The sequence below is a fragment of the Bombus bifarius genome, unplaced genomic scaffold, assembly GCF_011952205.1.
Source record: "Bombus bifarius isolate JDL3187 unplaced genomic scaffold, Bbif_JDL3187 scf7180000008178, whole genome shotgun sequence".
Taxonomy (NCBI): domain Eukaryota; kingdom Metazoa; phylum Arthropoda; class Insecta; order Hymenoptera; family Apidae; genus Bombus; species Bombus bifarius.
In genome coordinates this window covers 1,544,391-1,566,901 of record NW_022884495.1, presented here as the reverse complement: position 1 = coordinate 1,566,901, position 22,511 = coordinate 1,544,391, and the positions used below count along the sequence as shown (strand labels likewise).

Here is a 22,511-nt window from a genome sequence, read left to right as displayed (position 1 = left end):
TATAATTTAGAAAATACTTACTGCTATTTGATTAATATCAACACATAATCCCAGATATTGATAATGTTATTAATTGTTAATATTAAAACATATGTGCCAAAATAACGTGAATAAAACAAAATTTATATATTTTATTTATTCATAACTTATACAATTTCTGACAAAGAATGATCTATAAAATAAGTTATCCCGATAGTTCTAAATTTATATAACTTGCATACAAAGTATAGGTTAATAAAACGCACATTTTTTAAATTGTGTTATTAAACTATTTGATACTTTATACCAGTTTATTACAAAAAGAAAAGGCAACAAATATTAACATATAATTCTAATCAATGTAATCAATAAAGGCCAAATTGCAGTTCAAACTCTTCAAATAATTTATTTTCTATACTTTCATTACATGTGTCATATGAAAGTAAGAATACAAATATCTTAATAATAATTAAAAAAAAAAACATTTAAATCAAAATAAGGATCAGGGAAAGAATGAACTCATTTGATACTTTTAAAGGAAAATTTATTATCATAAAACTTGATGAAAAACCCTTTCATGACCAATTATTAGTTTTGAATAACAATTTGTTCCTGTCATTCTTGCATGTAATAATCCTTAAGCCACCATAAAGCTTCAGAAAAAATTTGATTAAACCAAGGATAATCGCAGAATGAGTAAGAAAAACTGAACAATGTTACGAACGATTAAAGAAGAATAAAATAATACCTTAATTAAGATGTTTACTCTTTTTTAGAAGCCACAGCCTGTTTGGCCTGATGAGCTTGCAATACAGCTACGGCCTCTTCAACCTTGGCTTTCAGCGATTCATTATGCTCCAACATGTGCAGGAGCTCTGAATTGTCGATCTCCAACAACATTCCAGTGATCTTTCCAGTAAGTTGCGGATACATACATTGAATCAATGGGAAGAGACGCTCTCCCAACATTTGTTTCTGCTCTTGCGGTGGAGCAGCTGCCAACATTGAGGCAGTTAGTGGTTCTTGGCCTTGAATATGAACGGCTTGTTGAACAGGAGTAGGAGCAGGAATTGCCATTGCTTGTGGAGGATTGCGCATGTTTGAAGTGTATTTGTAATTTGACGGACGGCTTTGAGCTGTAACTCCGACTGCTGGGCCAGCCATGGAACGATTTTGCATATTTGCACCACCAACCGTTTGTTGACCTAAAAGAACAAATAAAATAAGTTGAAGTTTTTATAATTGAAATTTCGAAAATAAATTTTATAAAAATTTAACCTTCATTACCTGTGATAGGTCGAGCAGACAATGTACTTCGCATAGCACCAGGTTGTGCAGTAGGAGCACGCGGTGCAGCCCTAAATGGACCTTGCATCGTAGCAAAACCTGAACTTCCAGTTTGTGCATTGGGTCGTACTTGATTAGGTTGCGCTGGCCACCGGGGAGTTGTACGAATTTGGGCCATCTGTGCAGGTCCATAGAATCTTTGCGGCTGTGGAATAGTGGGAACGAAATAATTTCCGGCACCACCAGGCTGGAATATTTGACCCATTTGCTGCATACGCATGTTTGCTAAACGTTGCATGTATTGAGAAGCAAGATGTGCTTTACGATCTTCTTTACGCTGAGCCAGAGCAACATATAATGGTTTAGTAACTATTATGCGACCGTTCATCTCTGTTACAGCTTTCGTAGCTTCTTCAGGAGCGGAAAAACAGACAAATCCAAAGCCTTTGCTGCGTCCTTCTTCCATCATAACTTTCGCAGAGGTAATAGTTCCGAACGGTGCAAATTCTTTGCGCAACCGCTCGTCATCTATACTATCGTCCAAATTCTTTACGTATAGATTTACACCTTGATAACGATTTAAACGTTCTAATTTCAATTGCTCGAACTTCCTCTTAAGTTCTTGCTGACGCTCTGCCTTCTTTTGTGCCCGTCCGACGTACATACACTTTCCTTCAGCGACCTCTTTTCCATTTAATTCAAGTACAGCTTGTTCAGCTGCGTCAGGATCCTCAAAAGCAACAAAACCGAAACCTCGAGATTTTCCGTCATCTTTAATCATTACTTTATGACTGGTGATGGTCCCATATTTTTCAAACATATCTTTAAGTTTGTCGTCTGTCATATCTTCCCCAAAATTCTTTACGTAAACATTGGTGAAAAGCTTAGCTTTCTCTCCTAATTCCTTCTCGCGTTCTTTACGGGGTATAAATTTACCAACATATACCTGCACATTGAAAAGATACTATGAAGATTATTGTAAAAAAGATTAAATAAGTAAAGAATAATAATAAGAAAAATATTACCTTTTTTCCATTAAGCAACATGCCATTAACTCTATCAATGGATTTATTTGCTGCTTCCTCCGTCTCAAAATGCACAAAACCATAACCTTTAGAAACGCCAGATTCATCTTGAGCTACTTTGCAACTAAGTATGTTACCAAAAGCAGAGAACGTATCATACATTGCTTTATTGTCTATGTTTTTATCTAAATTTTTAATAAAGACATTTCCAACACCAGATTTTCGAAGAGAAGGATCACGTTGAGACCACATGATACGAATTGGCCGCCCCTTTATCATGTCAAAGTTCATGGTATCTAGAGCACGTTCCGCTAAAATGAGCAAAAACTTATTTATTTGCTATTATTATTAAAAATCTACATTAAATTTCGTAACAATGACCAAATTGTTGTTTTTTTTTAATTATATAATTGTGAACTAAAAATTTAAAGAAATGTCCAATCATTTCGTAAAAAATTACAAACGATCTACATGTTACATATACAAATAATTCATAAAGTATCCCAATAATACAAACATATTAATAAATTAATTTTTTATTTAAATTACGATCGCAGATATATACATAATAAATATCACATATTAAAACTTATTATTGTTAGGACTAGCAGATTTGTATCAAAATATCCGATATCCCAAAACCTTTCCTCAAAACGAAAAAAAAGTAATAGAAAAAATAAGGCATGACTCAATCCAATCAACTGCTACTACTTTGTTCGAAGTAGGTTTCAATATGGTGGTATCGTATGATTCGAAACACGTGTCAAGCACGGACAAATGATGTAATAAAGGATGATGTATCTTGAAAAAATGTAAGATATCCGAGTAAAAAAATATATTAAAATAAATAAATATGATCATACTCACCATCAGCAGGCTGTTGGAAGTTAACATAAGCGTAACCGAGCGAACGTCGAGTAATCATATCACGACAGACGCGTATCGAGAGTACGGGCCCAGCCGAGGAAAACTTCTCGAAAAGCATCGCCTCCGTGATATCACTATGCAAGTCACCCACGTAAAGTGAGGCCATGGGGTAATTTGGAGCTCCCGGATTCATTATAATATTATTCCCTCGTCGTGCAGCTGCTTAAGTTGAAAAATTTCTCTGATTTTTGGTATCTCTTGTTCCTTCAATATGGCTTGCGCTCTTCCGACCACGTTGTCCTTCGTAATGCAATTGATTACTATTTTTTTCCACACTTTACTTACGTTTCGCGGTTTTCAGCTACGGTTTTTCGATTTTTTTGTGTATATTTTTGTAATTTTTATATTTTTTTTGGTTTTTTTTTTTATAGAAGAGTTATTTCACGAATGGAAGTGGGTTGTGTGACCTATTTTGTTCAAAAGGAGACACAACCTCACATCTCTACTCTTTCAGAGGAAGAGGCGGCGGAAGTAGTTCTATTCACGATTATATAGTAACCATACAACGCATTTGCACGCTTGTAAAAGTAGTCCCTCTCGTGAATTGCACTGCCATCTACATTCAAATCTAGGTTGTTTTCAAATGTTCCTAGTATGATCAAAGACAAGTCTGGAATAGTCTAGGCACAGCAGTCATATAAATCGTTTATGTTTGTATGACCTGGACCCGAGCAGTTAGATCATATAATTTACTATATAATTTATATGATTTATATAAGTAGTTTATAGTACTATGGATGAAAGCATCCACCGAGTGAAGCCAAAAAATTAATATGGCGTCAGTTTCAGAAAGCGTTTCGCTCGATATGTTTACAATACCTATGTATATATATATGTCACACATGCACGAAGCGATTTCTGAAACCGTCGTCATGTTAACATTTTCGGTTTCACTTGATAGATGCTTTCCCCTAGCAAAAATCACGTGTACATACCTGTGGTCATATGAACAAGACTGGACACTCCTATACCAAAAGTACGGTTGTTGTGTACAACCGTGACGATTGTCATATAAACAGGACTGACACTCCTATACCGAAAATATTAATAAACCCCATTAACTCTTTTGAGTCCATAAAAATCAAGATGGAGGCTAAGAAAAGGTCTTATTCTGCGCATGCGTGACACGTACATACATATACAGAGATACTATGAATGTCTCAAGCAGAGATAGACATTCTACTGGTCTCTGTCTGTCTCATAGAAATATATTTTTCTTAGTCCTTCATGTTGATTTTGTTCGACTCAAAAGACGGACGGTTTTCCCTAGCAAGTGTCTGGACCTGTTTATACGATTGTACCCATATCTGTCTTATACCACATAAATAAAATATATTTTCTTACTTTTATAAACGAAATAATTATCATAATACATATAAAATTTCTTATATAAAAATATCAATTTTTAACGTTTTTTAAAACATCCAAATGTACCAAATTTTACATTTTATTTTAAATACATATGTATCTCTGAATGATGATGAATAAATTGATATTTTATACAGCTCACAACTATACTTTTATTTATATTATAATTTTCCTAAAATATGATAATTTATACAATTGCACAAACATAAGATAAGATCGTATACTACATTAAAAGTACTTCAGATAATTCATTGAGATGATATACTGATGCTGAGTAACTATACACTATACACTTTATTGTAGTGAGAGTAAGCACGAACGTTAGCAGTTGGAAACTGCAAGTGTGAGCAATTTAGCATTAAGTACGTAAAAGGTCTAATATGGCTAGTATGGTTAGATACATAATACAAAAATATCGTGAGTAAATTTATAATTTATAAAATTTTGTACATTAGAAAAGTGCTATACTCTTATATAATTATATATCTATATGTATGTCGTGTTTTATAGCAAACATACAAAAATGGGCATATAATGCTAGTGGATTTAATAAGTATGGTATGAAATATTCATATATTATATTTTTATGTATGTATTACTTGTATTATATATATTCGTGTAATAATTATTATATGAATATATCTTTCAGATGAGATATTTTATTACTTTATAATATGAAATGTGGAATGCTAGTTTAAATAATTTAATAGAATTTACATAAAAGTGTACATTCTAAATGTTTAATTTTATATAAATTTAGGTTTATATAAAGATGACCTTTTGTGGGAGGATGAAGTTGTATTAGAAGCATTACGGCGATTACCGCCTCATTTAGTAGAAGAACGTAATTTCCGAATTATCAGAGCCACACAGTTAGATGTTGAACATAAGATTTTACCAAAAGAACAATGGACTAAATGGGAAGAGGTAACTTAATATTATTCAAAGAATCTATTTACATGTTAAATATTTTTGTGATTATTTTGTATTTGGAACAATTAATTACTTTATTTGTTACAAAATAGGATGTAGAATACCTTACACCCTATGTAGAGGAAGTAAAAAGAGAACAAGCAGAGAGAGCAAAATGGGATGCAGAGTAAATTATAATAATGTAGTAATAAATATATTCATCTTACACTTAAATTGTAATTTCAAGATATTGGTTTGTGTATATAGCATACAGATATTAAATAAACTGTCTTTAGGCACTTAAATTCCATTGTTTCAAATATAGTTATTACCATGTGAGAAATGTTACATAATTGATAGTATTTTTTTATATGTTATATATGTTTCATTGTTAAATATTAAAGTAAATAAATTATTCTATATATATGATTCATTTAAAACATTTTTCTTTAATTATTTTTCATTTATATTTTCATATTGTACAAATGTAAAATTAGTTACTAAATTAAAAATTAGTTAACTAAAACAAGTGTAAAATTAGTAATTTGAAATATTAGGATAATGGAAGTCATTGAAATATTAGCAGTTAAAAGAAATTAAATATCAGGATTAACGTTTAAAATTAATGAAGATTTAGGTGGGTGACTATTTTGTTTAATGATATATTTAAGAGGAAGTGATTATTGCTAGTTATGTCCGCATTAATTGGAACTCATTTAACGCCCTTTATGCAATGACTTAGTCATCATTCCCCCACGAATCTATGCCGCATAGTTAGTGCGTAATACATACATTGTTAATGAGCGCGATGACATTAAAGAGAAGCCTTCACGGGCTTGTAAATGTGAGGAATAGAATCAATTTTTTTATCGATTTATATATAAAAGACGACAGAATTGCGATGCAGTAAATAATTTTCGCATTATACTTATAAGAGTTTCGCGGGCAAATGGCGGATCAATATTTCACCCCCACGCGGATCTGAGCGGCATCCCCAATTACCAAAGATTTATACAAAGTAATTTAAGTTTTGTGAGTAAAAAAATCTATTTCCGTTTTTTCTTTTTTTTCTTAGCAAATTTTCAAGTAATTTTTTTCTGTTTTCATTACATACGATGCATATCTTTTACACAATTCTTAAAAGGAAAGCTTTAAAGTGAAAACCACACGGAACATCATATAAGGGATAATACAAAGAATGGTAATTGGAAATCACAACTTAAAAAATTGTTATATACAAATTTAATATAACGCACGATCGAAGATTTCTCTTATTCCAATTATTTACTCTCTTTTTCTTTTATGAACTTAATAGTGTTCGTAACTAGTGTTCGTAAAAGTAGTACGTAGTCTCCGAATTTTCGTTGCATTTCGTACACATACCCTTTTTGTAACGAGATAATAAGTTTTTACATTTTCCATTGTACACGCATGGAGAGAAACAATAATATCTGTTTAAGTCAGTTCTGTTAGGATTGTGAATTCTAATCGAGATATCAAGTGCTGTTATATGAAAAGTGAAAGAGTAACGCCACCCCTTCAAAGTCGAGCGTGAGAAAATTGACAAAACGTTTTACTACGATAATTAAATTCGCTTTGTGGATGTGAAGTACCTCATTGTTTAAAATTCATTTTAGGACAATTATAATGTGTGAACAAAGGTAATAAAATAAAATAGTTGCATTGCTTTTAAGAACTTTTATATGTTAATGTAGGAAAGTTAAGACGTATATGAATATTATGTCAAATATATATATTTCGGTTAATTACAGATGCCGGATGAACAGCGATCAGTGTATTTTCAAGGAAGGAAAACACTGATAATGAATCCCCATAAAATTGATCACAATATTTTATACTTAATACAAAGTAAAAAATTTAAAGAGTTTGCACAATAACTCTTTTGATGCTGTTAAAAGCATTCTAATTATACATTGTTGTATGAAGAAAAAACAATGCTATATATATCAGGTGCTGCGCCAAAATACTACCTCTGCTATGTGTACAAAGTTATAAAATTGATTGTTTTAAAAGCAAAATAAAGTTATTAAATATATATATATATATACATATATATATATGTATGTATATATATCTACACATGTATAGGAATTTAAATATAAATGGAGAAATATATTCTGAACTATAAGTATTTATGTGTAAATGCATAACAGATAAAACTGGAAGCTCTTCCTTGATCCATGTTCTCTTATTCAACAATGTATTATCTACAAATAATATGACAGGAGAACATTCTAACACAATGATCTACTGACAAATGTATAGAAGTAAAAATATCTATATATCAATAGCTCAAAGGAAATAGTCATTAAAGTAATTAAAAATGAGCATACCATACGATGAGAATTTGATATGGATAGTAGTGGTTGGATTCATAGTGGCCTTTATTTTGGCATTTGGAATCGGAGCTAATGATGTTGCAAATAGTTTTGGAACAAGTGTTGGTGCAGGAGTACTTACAATATTCCAAGCTTGCATTTTGGCAACAATCTTTGAAATTGCTGGAGCTGTACTCATTGGCTATAAAGTATTTTCAAAATTTATATATTTTACAAACTCTATCACTATTGTGTTTATGTTACACTATTTTGTTTAAAATATATTAATTGATGCTTACTTTAGGTTTCTGATACTATGAGGAAAGGTATACTAAATGTGACATTATACGAAGGCCATGAAAAAGAACTAATGGTAGGAGCATTATCTAGTTTAGCTGGATCTGGTATCTGGTTAATACTAGCAACAGCATTGCGATTACCTATTTCTGGAACACATTCCATTGTTGGTGCTACAGTTGGTTTCTCACTTGTGTGTAAAGGTACTGCAGGGGTTAGTAAAATTATTATGTTAGTTTAAAAATAAATAAACAATATTTCAGGATGTAATAAGCATATTTGTAGGTCAAGTGGGTAGCTCTTGCAAACATAGCAGCATCTTGGTTTGCAAGCCCTGTACTTAGCGGAATTGTATCAGGTGCTATATTTTGGGTTCTAAGAAAATCAGTACTTCAATCTAGTAAGCCTTTAGAACAAGGTCTTTATATTCTCCCATTAGCATATGGACTTACTATTGCTATTAATGTTATATCAGTTGCACATGATGGACCTAAACGTAAATAAATATTGTATTTGTGTTGCAATGATTGATTTTGTTTTATTTCAGGGAAAATTGATGTCATTTCATTAATGTCTGTTTTAGTTTTGATGTTAGATCGAGTGCCATGGTGGGGTAGTGTACTTGCTGCATTAGGTTGTGGCTTATTTTCAGCTGCAATTGTTTATTTATTTGTTGTACCATGGCAAAGGAAAAGGATATTACTTTCATTAAGTAGCAACAAAAAAACAACAACTAAGTTTGGTACCTGTGATAAAAAAGAAACAACAGCATTATCTGTTATTTCTGAAGCTCCAAGTAGCAGTAATAATAATGGTAATGCAAAAGAAGCAGCGCCAAAATTACGTGGCAATAGCAGTGCCAGCCCTCTCTTAATGGTAGCAGGATCAGACATTGAAGGAGCTCAAACTGAAATTGAAAGAAAAAACGAAGAACCACCAGAAGTATCTCAACTCTTTGCTTTCTTGCAAGTATTAACTGCAGCATTTGGCAGTTTTGCTCATGGTGGTAATGATGTCAGTAATGCAATTGGTCCACTTATTGCACTCTGGGCTGTGTATGCAGAGGGATCAGCTAAGCAAGAAGCAGAAACCCCACTGCTTATATTACTTTATGGTGGTTTAGGAATATCAACTGGTCTTTGGGTATGGGGACGTAGAGTAATACAAACTTTAGGACAAGATTTAGCACGGATTACACCAACTACTGGATTTACTATAGAGGTATACACATTTTAGAAATGAAAAATTATAATACCTAAGAAAAAAATAATGTTCATTGTAACATTTATTACATAAATACATATTATTAAATATAAATTATAGGTAGGAGCAGCAGTAACAGTTTTGTTGGCAAGTAAGGCTGGTTTACCTGTGTCAACAACTCATTGTAAAGTGGGATCTGTTGTCTGTGTGGGATGGGCTTCGCGAGGTGGTGAGGGAGTTTCGTGGAAGTTATTTCGTAATATTGCATTTGCATGGTTAATTACAGTGCCAGTGGCTGGTTGCTTGTCTGCAGGATGTATGGCTATCTTTAAGGAAATAATTAGTTTGTGACTTTAATGCCAAGGCAACTAATCCATTTTAGTGAAAACCATCCAATGCTACTGTTGTCAATAATTTATGCAAAAATAAAGATCAAATATAAATTGACTTAGTTATTCTTTATCTATAAATATATTATGTATTCAATTATATAATTTTATAGTTAAAATGATAAGTAATATAACAATTAAAATACTGTTAAATCAATATAAAATAACGTTGTTATGGAAACCAATCTAAACAATCTTTTTAACAGTTACAAGTTCAATAGATATTCAATAGAGATGCTTCTTGAAAATATATTTTATTAAATAATTTAAAATTTAATATGGAAAATCTGCCACTTATACCAGGCTATACATTTCAAGATCCAAATGTAAGTCTGAAAAATTATTTAAATTAATTGTTACAATCATTATATTCAATGAAATTAAGCGAGAACATATTTCTTTTAAAGATCAAAGACTATAGGTTATTACAAAAATTTCATTTTTTAAATGGTTATCGTGTAGTACGTGATAGACACAGTGGTATCGGAGGAAGACCAATAGATATTGCATCTAGTGCTTATGTAAAAGAAGAGGATTATGTACAGTAAGTGATAAATAAACGCAAAAATATAAAATTCATTTTTGTAAAATCTGATTTGTTCTTTTCTTAATTTTATATAAGTTTTCAATCTTTTTGGTGTAATGACATTAATTAAAATTTAGTTATGATCCATCATTAACATATGGTCGTGTAAAGGAATATGCATATCGACAATTCATTCCACACTATGCGCTATTTGCGCAGAAATGCCTCTGCTTTAAAGCGTTTTTTCGTCAAGGAGTTTTTAATTCTCCAGATGAACATTTTCGTATACGTCATGTTAATATAATATATCATTTGGAGGATGATACTATATGTGTAATTGAGCCTGCAATTGATAATGTCGGCTTTCAGCAAGGCAAGCTTGTTAGACGTGATAAAATTATAAAAAATATAAATGGCGACACATTTCATTGGAAAGATTTTAATGTTGGAATTGACGTATGTAAGTTATAAAAATGTTTCTGCTATGATTGTATATGCATACGTTTATTAGTAAGAGGCGGCAAAGAGTCCAACTTTTATTTAATTTATTTTCTTTAATAAAGAAAAATACATCTGCATTTATCTTTTATAATCTTTTGACATATTAATTATTTTTTCTTATCTTTTATTTAACTTTATTATGGGCTTGCAGGTATTTATGGTGTAGTCTATCATATTATTGATTGCGATCTATTTACTAGAGAGTATTTAAATAGCCAAGGTATAGATGTTGGAGATAAGGAAGAACCTCCTGTAGATCCTTATACAGAACTGAGATTGAGCAAGCAGAAAACATTAACTTGTATTACAAAAATATCAGATGATGATAGGCGACGATTTTTAGAATATGATAAAATGGTATTATTGTTTACTGCAACTTGGGATGACGATATTTATCAGATTATGTATTTCTTGATGGACGATACGATCGCTGTTCGTGAAGTACAAAAACCGAATAGCGGAAAAGATCCGGTACCAATGCTATTAAAAAGAATGAAAGTGCCAAAGGATTGGAAAAATTTACCATCAACTCATCCTGCTGCATATATGGAATATGGCGATCCAGAGATCATTGAATACTATACACCAAGTGACTTTTTAGTTAGTCTATAAATAATTTATAAATGTAAGTGTGTATTAATATGTTATAATTTATGTATTTTTCTTTTTAATTGCAGATAGGTGGTACAGTTTTTATATTCAATCGACGATTTTTTTTGCATGATTGTGATTCCTTCACACGAAAATATTATTCAGATATGTTAGGAATAACGCAACCGGAAGCAATTCCTTTTCCAACAAAAGATGTTATAGCTGTACCAGAGTATAAACCTCCACCACATATAATCTTCGGTACACCTGAAGATACTTACGTTTCTTGTCTATCATTTATACCGGAACCACCTAAGAAAGATGTCATTCGACAACTTCTTAATTTCCCTAGAAAACTACGTTATTCTATGAAAATAGACATGGTACATCCGGAGGATAAAAGTCGCGACTTTATTTTAGAATACAGTTTAAGTGACGGTACTGTACTCGTACAGGAACTTCAAAAACGTAACTCAGGACGTCGCGAAGGTTGTTTCCTAAAAGCAACATTGGTTGCAAAACCAAAGACTGGAAGAGATAATCCAGAATATTATACCCCTCAAGATTTCTATGTCGGTGCAAAAATTAATATTTTTAATCATTATTTCATAATAACTGGCGCTGATCTCTTTGTGTATCGTTACATTGAAGCGAATCCTGAAAAGTTTCCACAAAAAGTACGAGATAGTATTCGTAATTATTTAGTTAAGCAAAATTTACTTTCCACCGATATAGGGACAGAAATGAAAAAGATTCAAGATAATGAAGAAGCAAAATTGCAATCGCTTGAACCCTCTAGAGAGACCGTTGCAAGAGATATTAATATGAAACAATGTATAAAGGATTTTGAAATTCAAACTAAATGTCGATATGAAGGAGAACACGGTGAATTACGACCACGCACACCACCACCAGAAGAACTTTGTCCAGATTTAATAACAAATAATAAACAATCATCTCATCAAGATCCAAAGACATTTACTGAAAACAAAGTAAAAAAGTAAATAAAATGGGATGATCAGGTTCAATGATGATAAAGAAATATTATTTCTGATCAATAATTACGTTCAACACAATATTTTCAACAAATTTACAAATATACATTAATTTATCACACTTTAAAATATGGTTTTCTTAATTTAAATAATTGCTTTAAGTAAGTTAGTATCTGATAACGCATGATCATAAAACATCGGTATTATACATGTATTACGTTGAACGCAATTACTACTCAATCTTTTATCATTTTTTAATTACAGAACTTGCAATCAAAACTAAATCAAATTCATATTTTCTGAATAATTCATTGCCTGCATACATGATTCTGTAATAGTTCAATTTGAATATTAAATTTATAGTTCAAATCAATATTTAATCAAGTACAATTATACAATGTAAATACTAAACAATGTAGTACATTACAAGTATACTATTTGTATGTCTGCATATTATAATACAATGATAATATACAGATACACCGTCTGTATACATTAGCATGTGCTATATTAACCATAAAATAAAGTTTAGATAAACTTTGGAATCCAAACATTTTTAAGCAGAACTCTAAAATGATTGAAAAAAGCAACTATTTTCAATAATAATTTCCCATAAAATACTTCTTAGTAAATAGTCTAACAAAATATTTTAGTGCTGTTCAACTGAAATACAGAACTTTAATAGATTTAATTTTTATTCAGTTATTTTTAGTTATTGGACATTACTACATGTCCATTTTCTGAGCAACTTATTCTACTTGTAAACTATAAATAAGCTAAAGTGATTCAAAAACATTGGCTACAAATTTTTAATATTGATATATTACTTTAATAAAATGTGTTTATTTTTTAATCATTTACAATATAAAAACAAGAAAAGAGATTTGTAATGTATATGATTCAGATTCCCTTTCTTGTTTATAATTGAGTATGCAAAAGTAGTTATGATAATATGCATACCTTCATTAAAAAATCTGCATTAAACTACTCTGTGGTTTAATTCATTGATTAATTTTGTACAAACTTTTTAATCAACTCAAAATCTCATGTCACTACTTTGTAATTAATTCTTTGATCATATGCAAAAATGATACTAATTTGCAATGAAAAAGTAATTTAATTTTTATAAAAACTTAAAGAACTCAAATTTCCTTATTTTACTGCTTCTTTTACAATTTTCTACAAATTAATTACTATATGTAACTACGTATATGTAAATGTGTATATATAACTACCAGCAAAATGTAATCAAATCTAAGATGGAATCTATTATTTTATATATTTTAGTTTACTAAATCCACATTAGTTAAGCAATTCTTGTTATATTAGTGTTCAATTTTCTACATATAATTTGTGAAAAATTGTTTAAATTTACTGATATTATTTTTAAAGGAGCCGTTTTCTTAATGGGCATGAAAAGTATACATATTCCTTTTTTCCAATATACAAAAACACAAGGTTTCTATTTCAGTAAAAACAACTGGAATTTATAAAATAATGAAACCATGACAAAAAGTGTATCAAACATTAAAACAAAATAAAGTAACAGTCAATTTCAACAATAAAACTGATATCTCATGAAATTTTCATAAAATAGTACAGTAATCATTATCATATATGTTACTATAGAGTAACTATAATATTATTTTCATATAATTTTTTAGTTCACTTTTGCAGTCCATGAATAATATAATAATATAATAAGAGGTAATATATATATATATAATACACATATATAATTATATTATATATATTTATATATATATTTATATATATTTATACATATTATATATAATTAATGTATATATAATATATATAGTGAATATATGTAATATATAATATATATTAGAATAATATATATATATTATATATATAATTTGCAATAGATATAGAATATGCATAAAATAATCAGTTGACAATAATTTCTATTATTATCCAATGATCAAGCATAATTGTTACACATAAACTTAAAACGTTGTAATAAGCCCTTGCACCTTTATAACAAAGAAAGGTGAGTCCTTTCAGCCACAGGCACCAGGTTATATGTCCATCAAAGTTTAAAATGGTAATTGATTTAAATGACACTTGCTTACAATATTGTTCTCGCATAGATTTTTTCATTATCAACAAAAGTTTAAGCATTTTACAAGGGTTAGTCCATATATTACAGTTTTTTCTTCTGTTCCATATTTCATTTTTCTCTCATTTTTAATTTGTACGTTTAAGAAACACCTTTCGATGAATAGCACGCAACACCACACTATATGCTTATAACTGTCAGCAAGGTTACCCAATATCCCTTGAAATTGAATTACGTTCTTCTTCATGGTAGTTATGATCAGATAATATTTATGATGCCGTCGTGACGCTAATTATCATACAAGTTGATTATTTAACAGAAGGAAATAGTCTCAATGATGACAAGTTTTCACAGGAATTAGAAGCCTTTTGTGTATCCAAGAAAGCAAAGGTAAGTAGTAAGACGATAATTAGTCGTAGCATGCTTTCTTTACGATGATTACTATTATGAACAGTATTATATTCTTGTTGTATCCATCGCTACTGGCGTGAACCTCCTCTGCCTCTACCACGACCACCATCCCGATCCTATACAAAGAGATACATCATTTAAAAAAGTACTACCATATAATTAATTTTGAATTTCATTACATTTATAATATCATAATGCTGTCACTTACTTTGCGTTGATGATGTAAATGCGATTGATGAGGATGATGATCCCTTGATAAATCTGAATGTCCTCTATTTCTATGATTGGAAGAGTGATGATGTTGTATAGCATTTGATGGAGCCTTACGTTGATCTTCTTCTGCTTGTTTACGTTCATAATGTCCAAAGTCATCAAAAATGCTAGTTGAATGTCGATAAGTATGTAATATACGCAGCACTGTTATGCCTTTTGCGTGAGGGACTTCCTGTGCATCCCTTGAATTAGTCACTGGTTTATTTTCATTGTTTTCTAGTCTAATGTGACGAAGTTGCACATTAGGAACATCTTTAACATAAATCCAACGTACACGAAATTGGCCTTTCCATTTATCTTGAGACCATACAGAGCTATTGCTCTTATAATCAACAGGTGACACCATTTGTGCCATACCACAAAAGTGACCAGATCCATTGACAGAAAAGAACAAATATAAAGGCGCACCTTCACAACTGGCTTCTTTATATGCTTGATCCAATCTTTTATTACCATGCTCAGTACTGCACCAAATCTCATATTTAATGGATCTATGAATATCATCCTCAGAGTAAGACTTGATTACAAAAAACCTAGCTCCAGGAGCAGTTTCATCAAATTCTACAGGATTATAATCATTCTTCACTTTCAGCTTATCTAAGACAGGATGCGACTGTGATTGTGTAATTTGCTGCTGTTGTGGCTGCAGTTGCTGCTGTTGTTGCTGAGGTTGTTGCTGCTGCTGCTGCTGTTGTTGTTGTTGTTGCTGCTGTTGGTGTTGGTGCTGTTGTTGTGGGGGCATATGAATCTGCGATTGTGGAGGTGATGGAGGTGTTGTAGGTTGTCTATTCCAACATGGTGGAGGAGGAGGAGGTCTCTGTCTCTGAGCCAATGGCGGGGGTGGTGGAACAGGAGGCTGTACTTGTGGTGGCGGTGGTGCTGTTGGAGGAGGTGCAGAAGATTTACCTTCACCCCATGTTCCAATATCCATATTGTGCTTCCCTGGCACAATAGGTGGTGGTGGCATTCCAGCCTTTTTTTTCATTCCTTGAGAAGATGAAAGTGGAGGAACAGGCTTTGCAGGTTGACTTGCAACACTGGCCCATGTTATCTTTCTAGGTTCTTTTGCTTCTGGTTTTATTGATTGATTAGATGAAGTTTGTTCTTGACGTGGAACTTCTCCACTTCCTAGTGACAAGCCTTGCACACTTTGTTCAATAGTCTTAATTTCTGCATTACTAGGTGTTGGATAATTTTCATTTCCACGTGGAGCCTGATAATAATCTTCATAGCGTGTTTTTCTTGGAGTGCCCCAAGCACTAAAATCACCATTTCCATGAAAATAATTAAAAGCAGGTTGACCAAATGTACTAAAACCACCTCCTGCACTAGCAGAAAACATTCCATCCATGCCATATGCATCGTGACCTATTTGACCTCCATAGCCAGAAAGAAACGCAACGGGGTCTGTTCCATTTGACCAAGTACCATCCCCAGCACCAAATGTTTGATAAGGGAATGAAGTACCTGCATAGTAAGGACTATATGGATCACCAGTTCCAATTGGATAACTAGAATGATGTGTACTATTGCCTCCTCTCCATGAATCAAATCCAGTATCTTCTCCACCAGCATGTTCTGTCTGTGGTTGCTGCTGGTGTTCTTTAGGACCATTGCTCACTATTAGGATGAAATTTCATTTCATTAGTATATAAAATGAACTTTTCTTGATGAAATAGTCTAAAATGAATTCTTTAACAACTTAGTTCGAATGATAATTCTTAAATGAAATTGAATGTCCCAGTATATTGTTAGAAATATTTCTATTTAATAATCAAATACTATCAACAAAATATCAATTATAAAACAAAATATTCCTATGATTCAGAATTTAAAATCATATAGAATATATGGTACAATAACTACACATTACTATTAAAAATTAAGAAATTGTCTTTTAGCAAAATTTTTTTAATTTCTTAATTTCGAGAAATTTTTCCAAGTAATTGCTATAAACAATTCTATATTGAAAATTTCAACATATTAAAATTGGTAAAAACTACATGTGTTACAAAACACATAAAAAAGGCTTTATTTTATCTTCTAGTAAAAAAACATAATTTCAATAATGAATAATTAGAAATGACACCCTGTTACAAGATTTTGTATAGAAATCGAATTTTGAATACAGTGAAATATTAATTATAATATACAAAATAGTAGGTTACTCTGGTTTAATGATTATATCTTGTATAAGATATTTCATAATATTAACAAATCGATATAAATAAATGACTTTGGTTTTTTTACTAAATTATGTAATATTTTTAATAATTTAACTGTATGACGTAGCCGATATATGAACGTATTATCTTTTGAGATTTATGAATATTTCAAATTATCCGATTATTTATATATATATATATATATATATATATATATACACATACACACACACACATATATATAAGCGAACACGATTCTGAATTCATTAAAAAAAATGCTATGAAATAATGCTATTGATAACCTAACATATCCGATATATACTAAAGCATACAGATAGGTTAATGCACTATGTATATATACCTATATAAAGATCGGCTAAAAATATAGATAACAACACTTCATATTAGTTTAAAAAAAATTGCGTGCATTAACTTACCGTGATACCGACAGGCATTGATAAAATTGCACACAATAGACACAAACTCGGAGTAATTATACTATTTGGAGTACAAAAATCTATGCACGCATGCAATAATTTTTATAATGAACAGTTCGTCTGTTTTTAGAATTACACATCACCAAAAGAAATAATGAAAAAAAGAAAAAATCGTAGGAGAATACAAAGTCTCACCTTGACTGTTAGTTTGTCCTTTCATCCGCTGCATTCCGTTGCATGGAAAAATATACAAAATTTAGAATGGCTGTCTTCAGTGAAAGGTATCTGCAGTACAGCGGTGTGGTAGCAAGTCAACACACTGACCTGATTTGAAACAGCACCTGCCAATCCAGTTGACATAACCTATCACACACTCTTGTCCTCTCTTCACAGACGCCAAATAGACGGCTGTGCCTTTAATAAAATAAAGTTTTTCAAACGCAATACCACAATTACATGCGACCAGCGTTATAGCACTCGATGTACCGCGGACACTTCTTTCTTACGGGAAGTCTTCAAACTATGAAATTCGCTGAACCTGAGACCTCCGCGTTATTTTCCCGTAATGTCTTGCCGCGAGAGAGTCTCAGGAATCTTTTTTCGTTACACTTCCAGACAGATAAATTTCCACAAAATCCTCAACTCTGAATAATAACTACGTGACGTACACTGACCTCTCGTATGTATTAACAGATTGTCTAACATTCGCAACAATAAGGTCCCTATACGATTATTCCGTCGAACGTGTGTTATCCTATAGTCCGATATGATTGGATTAGATAGATTAAATTAAAAAATATGTTGTTCCTGTTATTTTTATATGTATCTTACAGATATATTAATATTATTGCACAGTATGAAAATTTCCTTTTTATCTTCGTATTTACTAGTTTTCTACTGATGATTAGAGCTAGAAACTAGAGACTCAATGTTGAGTATGGTCGTGTTTTGATGAATTTAGTTCGTACACATTGTGTAATACAGAATTAATTCACACAATATATGATATGATGCGATATAATATTTGTATACATCATATAGGAAAAATTTCATGTATAAATTTTGATACAAATTTCATTTATTGTTTCTATGACTATGAAAATCTAATATAGAGTATATACAAACAGTTTAGTAATTTTTTCCTATAACAATTATATATAATGCATTAATATAATATCGAAAGCATTATTAAGTAAGAATAAATAATGTTAAAATAATGTCTAATTTTTATTTTTTAGTACATAATAAAATATAATAAAACATTGATTTTTTATAATATGGATTTAGAAGTGTATGATGTTTTTAATTATATATAATGCCAAAAAGAACTACCGTAACATATTTATGAAAATATCAATCAATCTTCAAATCTTTTTGTTTTGATTTATTAACAAATTTGATTAAAGTTATATTTAGTAATTGATATCTGAACATAGAAAAATGTAACATTTTATATATAAGGTTAAAATTTAAATTGTGATATAGTAGTAATAATGATAATAACAATTTAATTGTTGTGTAATTGTAATTTGTTATACGATAATGCAATATAGTTAGTGACATTCTGTAATGAATAATAAATAAATAATGCAAGAAATAATATAATATTATCATTTTATTTATGCATTTTGATACATTCATTTATTATATCATATATTGATAGATATCTACTGAAAATATGGATTAGCTTCTCATTTGGTGGATAAATTGAAAATAGATACTTTAAGAAACTTTTTTTGTTGATGTAAATAAAAAGAAATTGATGTCAAACTTTAATATATTTAAAAATTTCAGATGCTAAATTTGCTATGAATTTAACAATATCTTAAAAGCCAAGGTTTATATTACAGCATATAAAAAATCTTTAAAGATGTAAACTATGATAGTTGCAATAAATTTGTAGCACGTGTATTAATAAAAGAAAATTATTACAAGTTTATTATTTATTTATTTTTCATTAATAACATGTTATGTATGTTATAAATGTACAATGGTGTGAATATCATGGCCACAAAAAATACGTCGAACCTAGAATTAAATTAAGTATTCATAATAATTAATTATAATTTTATCAATGTATTGTGCTATAATATAATATTTTAAACTATATATATAATTAAACTACAGTAAATGAGGAAATAGAAATCAAAATTTCAATTTCAATACTTAGAATCTCATAACATCATTTTCCATACTTTTACAAATTTACAATTATCTGTCACATACTGTAATTAAGCCTGATATTTGTTTATAGCTTATCACTTTTAAACAATTACAATTATTCGTGTAAAATGGATTCTTTAATAGATCAAAAGGAATCATGTTTTGCTTATTTGATCATGCAAATTACTTTTTACAAACATACTCAAATTCAAATTCAATTACTTTAAAAAGATTAGTATCGTATATATTCAATTTTCTTACATATATTAAGTAAGAAAGAGTTTCAATTCATAGTAAACAATAAAAAAGAATGATATAAATATAACAAACATTGAATTTTATAAGATATTTAAAAGTTTAATTATAGTACTTTCATGCAAGTATCAGGAGTAACTTACTTTTGAATATATACGATACATACGTTTACTTTGAATATGTTGTAATTTCATATTCAAGATAAAGAGTCTTTGGTTACAAATGTCTTCTAGGAGCAAAGGAGACTCTTCCAGAATATCTTGTATTTATATGGATAAAGAGCTCCATTTTTTCACACAAGATACAAATATTTTGTATTTTCTTAACATAAATTCAGTTTCTGGTCAACCATGAAAAAGCTTTAAGAATTAAATACGTTAATGTTAACGCATATAAAATTTTTTCTCTTTGTTGACGTTGCAACATCTCAAGTTCGATTGCCATTACTCGACGATTTAATTTCCCTACTTGTCGACGTAAATGTTGTATCTCTTCACTAGGTGGAAGAGAAACATTAAGTGCACTATATGAGGGTGTCTGTTCTCTAGAAAAATAATTATATATTCTTAAGAAAAAAGTAATATATTTATAAAGTGGACCAATAACGTTAATTATTTCATATGCTACCAAATCGAAAGTTTTATGAAATCGACGATTGCCACGTTACGTCAGTGCAAACATATTTGGGACATCTCTTATGATGTAAAGTTTTGTCATTCTACTCTTTTTTTTTATATCAAATGATCTTATATTATATATACTTGAAATTATTGAGATCCCTATTATTTTACTAAAAATAAAATACAGTGTGAGAAAAGTAGAACTATCTTCGAAATCTGTAAAAACATTCCACCAAGAATGAAGAAAAAGAAAGAAATGCTACTAATACATTATGACTCTCCTCATACTACATACAAGTTTCTTCATATTTTCATATGATCAGTTATTGGTCCACTTTGTATATATAATTTATATATATGAATTGAAAAGTATTAGTTATTACCTAGCATACCTAACTATTTGTGTTTCTGTAGAATATTGTCCATGTGATTTAGATGATAATGAATCCTTAGTTTCTGTTGGGTATGAATTTGGTTCTTCTTCATCAACTGCCGGAAAATAATGGTCATCCAGTGTCAAAATCCTTGGTGGAGTCTATCAATATAGTAAGAAAATTGTAGATATTAAATTCTAATATGGGAAAATGCTAAACCTTAAAAAATATGAGAAAATCTTTGCTGATTAAATCATATTTAAGAATAAATCTCTAAAGTATATATTTAAATTCATTTAACAATCTTAAATATTTACCTGCACTCTAACCATGCCTGCTTCAGATGGTAAAACAGCATTTTCTAATGTAATTTCTCTTGGTGGTGCTCTAGTTCCAACATGTTGTTCTTGTCCTAGATTTATTTAATTATATCTAGCATTAACAAATTTCACCTTACTTATGTATAATTAATGATTTTGTAAAATATATTTTTAATAAAAAAATTAACTTTGTGATATAACAATTAACATATAAATTTATTAATAAACAGAAGATTATATATTTACCAACAACTAAAATTCTGTCTGGAACATGCATTTCAAATTTATCTCCTGCAACAATCTGATTCCAGCTAGAACCATTGGTATCAGCTATTTCTTCATCTGTGTAGTCGCCACTCACACGAATACTTTTTGGTACACGCATCCTTTTGTTAATGTCCAAAGTAAAATTTGGGTCATAAAAATTGTCAGCCTCTCCATTAAAAACAGTAGGACTATGTGCTTTTGACATTATAACTAAAATAATTAAAAACAAAATTCAGATCTGTACTTTTTATATTTTTTACTAAATTTGTTACATTGACTTGTAAAATATTACATAAATAAGTCATGGTATTTTATATTTTTATTTTAGGAGATTAAAAATAAAACGTAATAAATGGAGAAAAGACTTCTTTCTTATTCAATACAATTATTTATACTTTATTAAGCGAAACAAAAGTAAGAGAACTTCCTATCTTTGTTAATTAATTGATAAACGAAATAATCTAATGATTATTGTAACAAATTACATGTTTTTAACAATTTCACAGTACAGTATGAGACAATACAATGACGACACAAAAACTATACGATTTAAATCTTCCATAACGGTAACAGAATAAAAATAATTGTGCACCATAAATTACATTTATTAATAGTAACTGTTACAATAAATTATACATGCAAAAAATACTTTTCTTAAATGCTTGAATAATTACCTGTCTGCAACTTTTCGATCGTTGAACACAAACTCTTTGCACGAAGTTGGTAATGTGTTTCATGTACAAAAGTTACAATTGTACCAATCGAGAGTAATCGATAATTAGAAAGTTATCGATTTCAATAAAACTC

General features: G+C 30.1%; 6 protein-coding genes across 12 annotated transcripts; 3 read left to right on the top strand and 3 right to left on the bottom strand.

Annotated features, from left to right (window-relative positions):
* Nucleotides 1-506: 506 nt before the first annotated feature.
* On the bottom strand, nucleotides 507-3,351 carry LOC117209543 (polyadenylate-binding protein 1). Its single transcript, XM_033451683.1, has 4 exons — nucleotides 3,159-3,351; nucleotides 2,292-2,602; nucleotides 1,267-2,212; nucleotides 507-1,184 (listed from the first exon to the last, which is right to left on the bottom strand). Exons 1-4 carry the CDS (start codon nucleotides 3,349-3,351, stop codon nucleotides 742-744), a joined length of 1,893 nt encoding a protein of 630 aa, XP_033307574.1. The 3' UTR covers nucleotides 507-741.
* A 1,492-nt stretch (nucleotides 3,352-4,843) lies between these two features.
* On the top strand, nucleotides 4,844-5,803 carry LOC117209608 (cytochrome b-c1 complex subunit 7-like). 3 transcript variants are annotated; one of them, XM_033451814.1, is made up of 4 exons: nucleotides 4,844-5,003; nucleotides 5,097-5,174; nucleotides 5,347-5,513; nucleotides 5,612-5,803. In XM_033451814.1, exons 1-4 carry the CDS (start codon nucleotides 4,967-4,969, stop codon nucleotides 5,687-5,689), a joined length of 360 nt encoding a protein of 119 aa, XP_033307705.1. In that variant the 5' UTR covers nucleotides 4,844-4,966; the 3' UTR covers nucleotides 5,690-5,803. The 3 variants fall into 3 exon arrangements, with proteins under 3 accessions (XP_033307705.1, XP_033307706.1, XP_033307708.1); XM_033451815.1 differs by having other exon boundaries at nucleotides 4,845-5,003; nucleotides 5,097-5,144; XM_033451817.1 differs by lacking the exon at nucleotides 5,097-5,174 and having other exon boundaries at nucleotides 4,854-5,003.
* Nucleotides 5,804-6,297: 494 nt separating this feature from the next.
* LOC117209538 (sodium-dependent phosphate transporter 2) lies at nucleotides 6,298-9,784 on the top strand. Its single transcript, XM_033451677.1, has 6 exons — nucleotides 6,298-7,159; nucleotides 7,271-8,046; nucleotides 8,142-8,348; nucleotides 8,420-8,630; nucleotides 8,718-9,355; nucleotides 9,458-9,784. Exons 2-6 carry the CDS (start codon nucleotides 7,843-7,845, stop codon nucleotides 9,686-9,688), a joined length of 1,491 nt encoding a protein of 496 aa, XP_033307568.1. The 5' UTR covers nucleotides 6,298-7,159; nucleotides 7,271-7,842; the 3' UTR covers nucleotides 9,689-9,784.
* An 83-nt stretch (nucleotides 9,785-9,867) lies between these two features.
* On the top strand, nucleotides 9,868-13,611 carry LOC117209537 (EF-hand domain-containing protein 1-like). Of its 2 annotated transcripts, none has more exons than XM_033451675.1 (4): nucleotides 9,868-10,270; nucleotides 10,390-10,712; nucleotides 10,905-11,353; nucleotides 11,431-13,611. In XM_033451675.1, exons 1-4 carry the CDS (start codon nucleotides 10,101-10,103, stop codon nucleotides 12,346-12,348), a joined length of 1,860 nt encoding a protein of 619 aa, XP_033307566.1. In that variant the 5' UTR covers nucleotides 9,868-10,100; the 3' UTR covers nucleotides 12,349-13,611. The 2 variants fall into 2 exon arrangements, with proteins under 2 accessions (XP_033307566.1, XP_033307567.1); XM_033451676.1 differs by having other exon boundaries at nucleotides 10,180-10,270; nucleotides 10,524-10,712.
* A 633-nt stretch (nucleotides 13,612-14,244) lies between these two features.
* Nucleotides 14,245-18,403, bottom strand: LOC117209591 (YTH domain-containing family protein 1-like). Its single transcript, XM_033451785.1, has 4 exons — nucleotides 18,030-18,403; nucleotides 17,901-17,928; nucleotides 15,039-16,723; nucleotides 14,245-14,946 (listed from the first exon to the last, which is right to left on the bottom strand). Exons 1-4 carry the CDS (start codon nucleotides 18,063-18,065, stop codon nucleotides 14,899-14,901), a joined length of 1,797 nt encoding a protein of 598 aa, XP_033307676.1. The 5' UTR covers nucleotides 18,066-18,403; the 3' UTR covers nucleotides 14,245-14,898.
* A 1,441-nt stretch (nucleotides 18,404-19,844) lies between these two features.
* On the bottom strand, nucleotides 19,845-22,509 carry LOC117209594 (transport and Golgi organization protein 11). Of its 4 annotated transcripts, none has more exons than XM_033451793.1 (5): nucleotides 22,190-22,213; nucleotides 21,684-21,914; nucleotides 21,435-21,529; nucleotides 21,127-21,278; nucleotides 19,845-20,667 (listed from the first exon to the last, which is right to left on the bottom strand). In XM_033451793.1, the coding sequence occupies exons 2-5, from the start codon at nucleotides 21,907-21,909 to the stop codon at nucleotides 20,457-20,459; spliced, it is 684 nt and encodes a 227-aa protein (XP_033307684.1). In that variant the 5' UTR covers nucleotides 21,910-21,914; nucleotides 22,190-22,213; the 3' UTR covers nucleotides 19,845-20,456. The 4 variants fall into 4 exon arrangements, with proteins under 4 accessions (XP_033307684.1, XP_033307680.1, XP_033307681.1 ...); XM_033451789.1 differs by lacking the exon at nucleotides 22,190-22,213 and adding an exon at nucleotides 21,997-22,024; XM_033451790.1 differs by lacking the exon at nucleotides 22,190-22,213 and adding an exon at nucleotides 21,997-22,024 and having other exon boundaries at nucleotides 21,136-21,278.
* Between the last annotated feature and the right edge of the window lie 2 nt (nucleotides 22,510-22,511).

What these genes read in the sequence shown, in the direction of transcription:
- LOC117209543 (XM_033451683.1), bottom strand. Translation starts at nt 3,351, where the DNA reads ATGAATCCGGGAGCTCCAAATTACCCCATGGCCTCACTTTACGTGGGT. An exon ending in CTTCCAACAGCCTGCTGATG is followed by an intron (nt 2,603 to 3,158) that starts GTGAGTATGATC and finishes TGCTCATTTTAG; the next exon opens with CGGAACGTGCTCTAGATACC. An exon ending in GTCTGCTCGACCTATCACAG is followed by an intron (nt 1,185 to 1,266) that starts GTAATGAAGGTT and finishes TTGTTCTTTTAG; the next exon opens with GTCAACAAACGGTTGGTGGT.
- LOC117209608 (XM_033451814.1), top strand. Translation starts at nt 4,967, where the DNA reads ATGGCTAGTATGGTTAGATACATAATACAAAAATATC. An exon ending in TTCATATATTATATTTTTAT is followed by an intron (nt 5,175 to 5,346) that starts GTATGTATTACT and finishes ATATAAATTTAG; the next exon opens with GTTTATATAAAGATGACCTT. An exon ending in AATGGACTAAATGGGAAGAG is followed by an intron (nt 5,514 to 5,611) that starts GTAACTTAATAT and finishes GTTACAAAATAG; the next exon opens with GATGTAGAATACCTTACACC.
- LOC117209538 (XM_033451677.1), top strand. Translation starts at nt 7,843, where the DNA reads ATGAGCATACCATACGATGAGAATTTGATATGGATAGTAGTGGTTGGA. An exon ending in TGTGTAAAGGTACTGCAGGG is followed by an intron (nt 8,349 to 8,419) that starts GTTAGTAAAATT and finishes GCATATTTGTAG; the next exon opens with GTCAAGTGGGTAGCTCTTGC. An exon ending in TGCACATGATGGACCTAAAC is followed by an intron (nt 8,631 to 8,717) that starts GTAAATAAATAT and finishes TGTCTGTTTTAG; the next exon opens with TTTTGATGTTAGATCGAGTG.
- LOC117209537 (XM_033451675.1), top strand. Translation starts at nt 10,101, where the DNA reads ATGAAATTAAGCGAGAACATATTTCTTTTAAAGATCAAAGACTATAGG. An exon ending in AAAGAAGAGGATTATGTACA is followed by an intron (nt 10,271 to 10,389) that starts GTAAGTGATAAA and finishes ATTAAAATTTAG; the next exon opens with TTATGATCCATCATTAACAT. An exon ending in TAATGTTGGAATTGACGTAT is followed by an intron (nt 10,713 to 10,904) that starts GTAAGTTATAAA and finishes ATGGGCTTGCAG; the next exon opens with GTATTTATGGTGTAGTCTAT.
- LOC117209591 (XM_033451785.1), bottom strand. Translation starts at nt 18,065, where the DNA reads ATGTCAACTGGATTGGCAGGTGCTGTTTCAAATCAG. An exon ending in AGGACAAACTAACAGTCAAG is followed by an intron (nt 16,724 to 17,900) that starts GTGAGACTTTGT and finishes TCATCCTAATAG; the next exon opens with TGAGCAATGGTCCTAAAGAA. An exon ending in ATTTACATCATCAACGCAAA is followed by an intron (nt 14,947 to 15,038) that starts GTAAGTGACAGC and finishes CTCTTTGTATAG; the next exon opens with GATCGGGATGGTGGTCGTGG.
- LOC117209594 (XM_033451789.1), bottom strand. An exon ending in AGACAGAATTTTAGTTGTTG is followed by an intron (nt 21,530 to 21,683) that starts GTAAATATATAA and finishes AAATAAATCTAG; the next exon opens with GACAAGAACAACATGTTGGA. An exon ending in CAGGCATGGTTAGAGTGCAG is followed by an intron (nt 21,279 to 21,434) that starts GTAAATATTTAA and finishes CTATATTGATAG; the next exon opens with ACTCCACCAAGGATTTTGAC.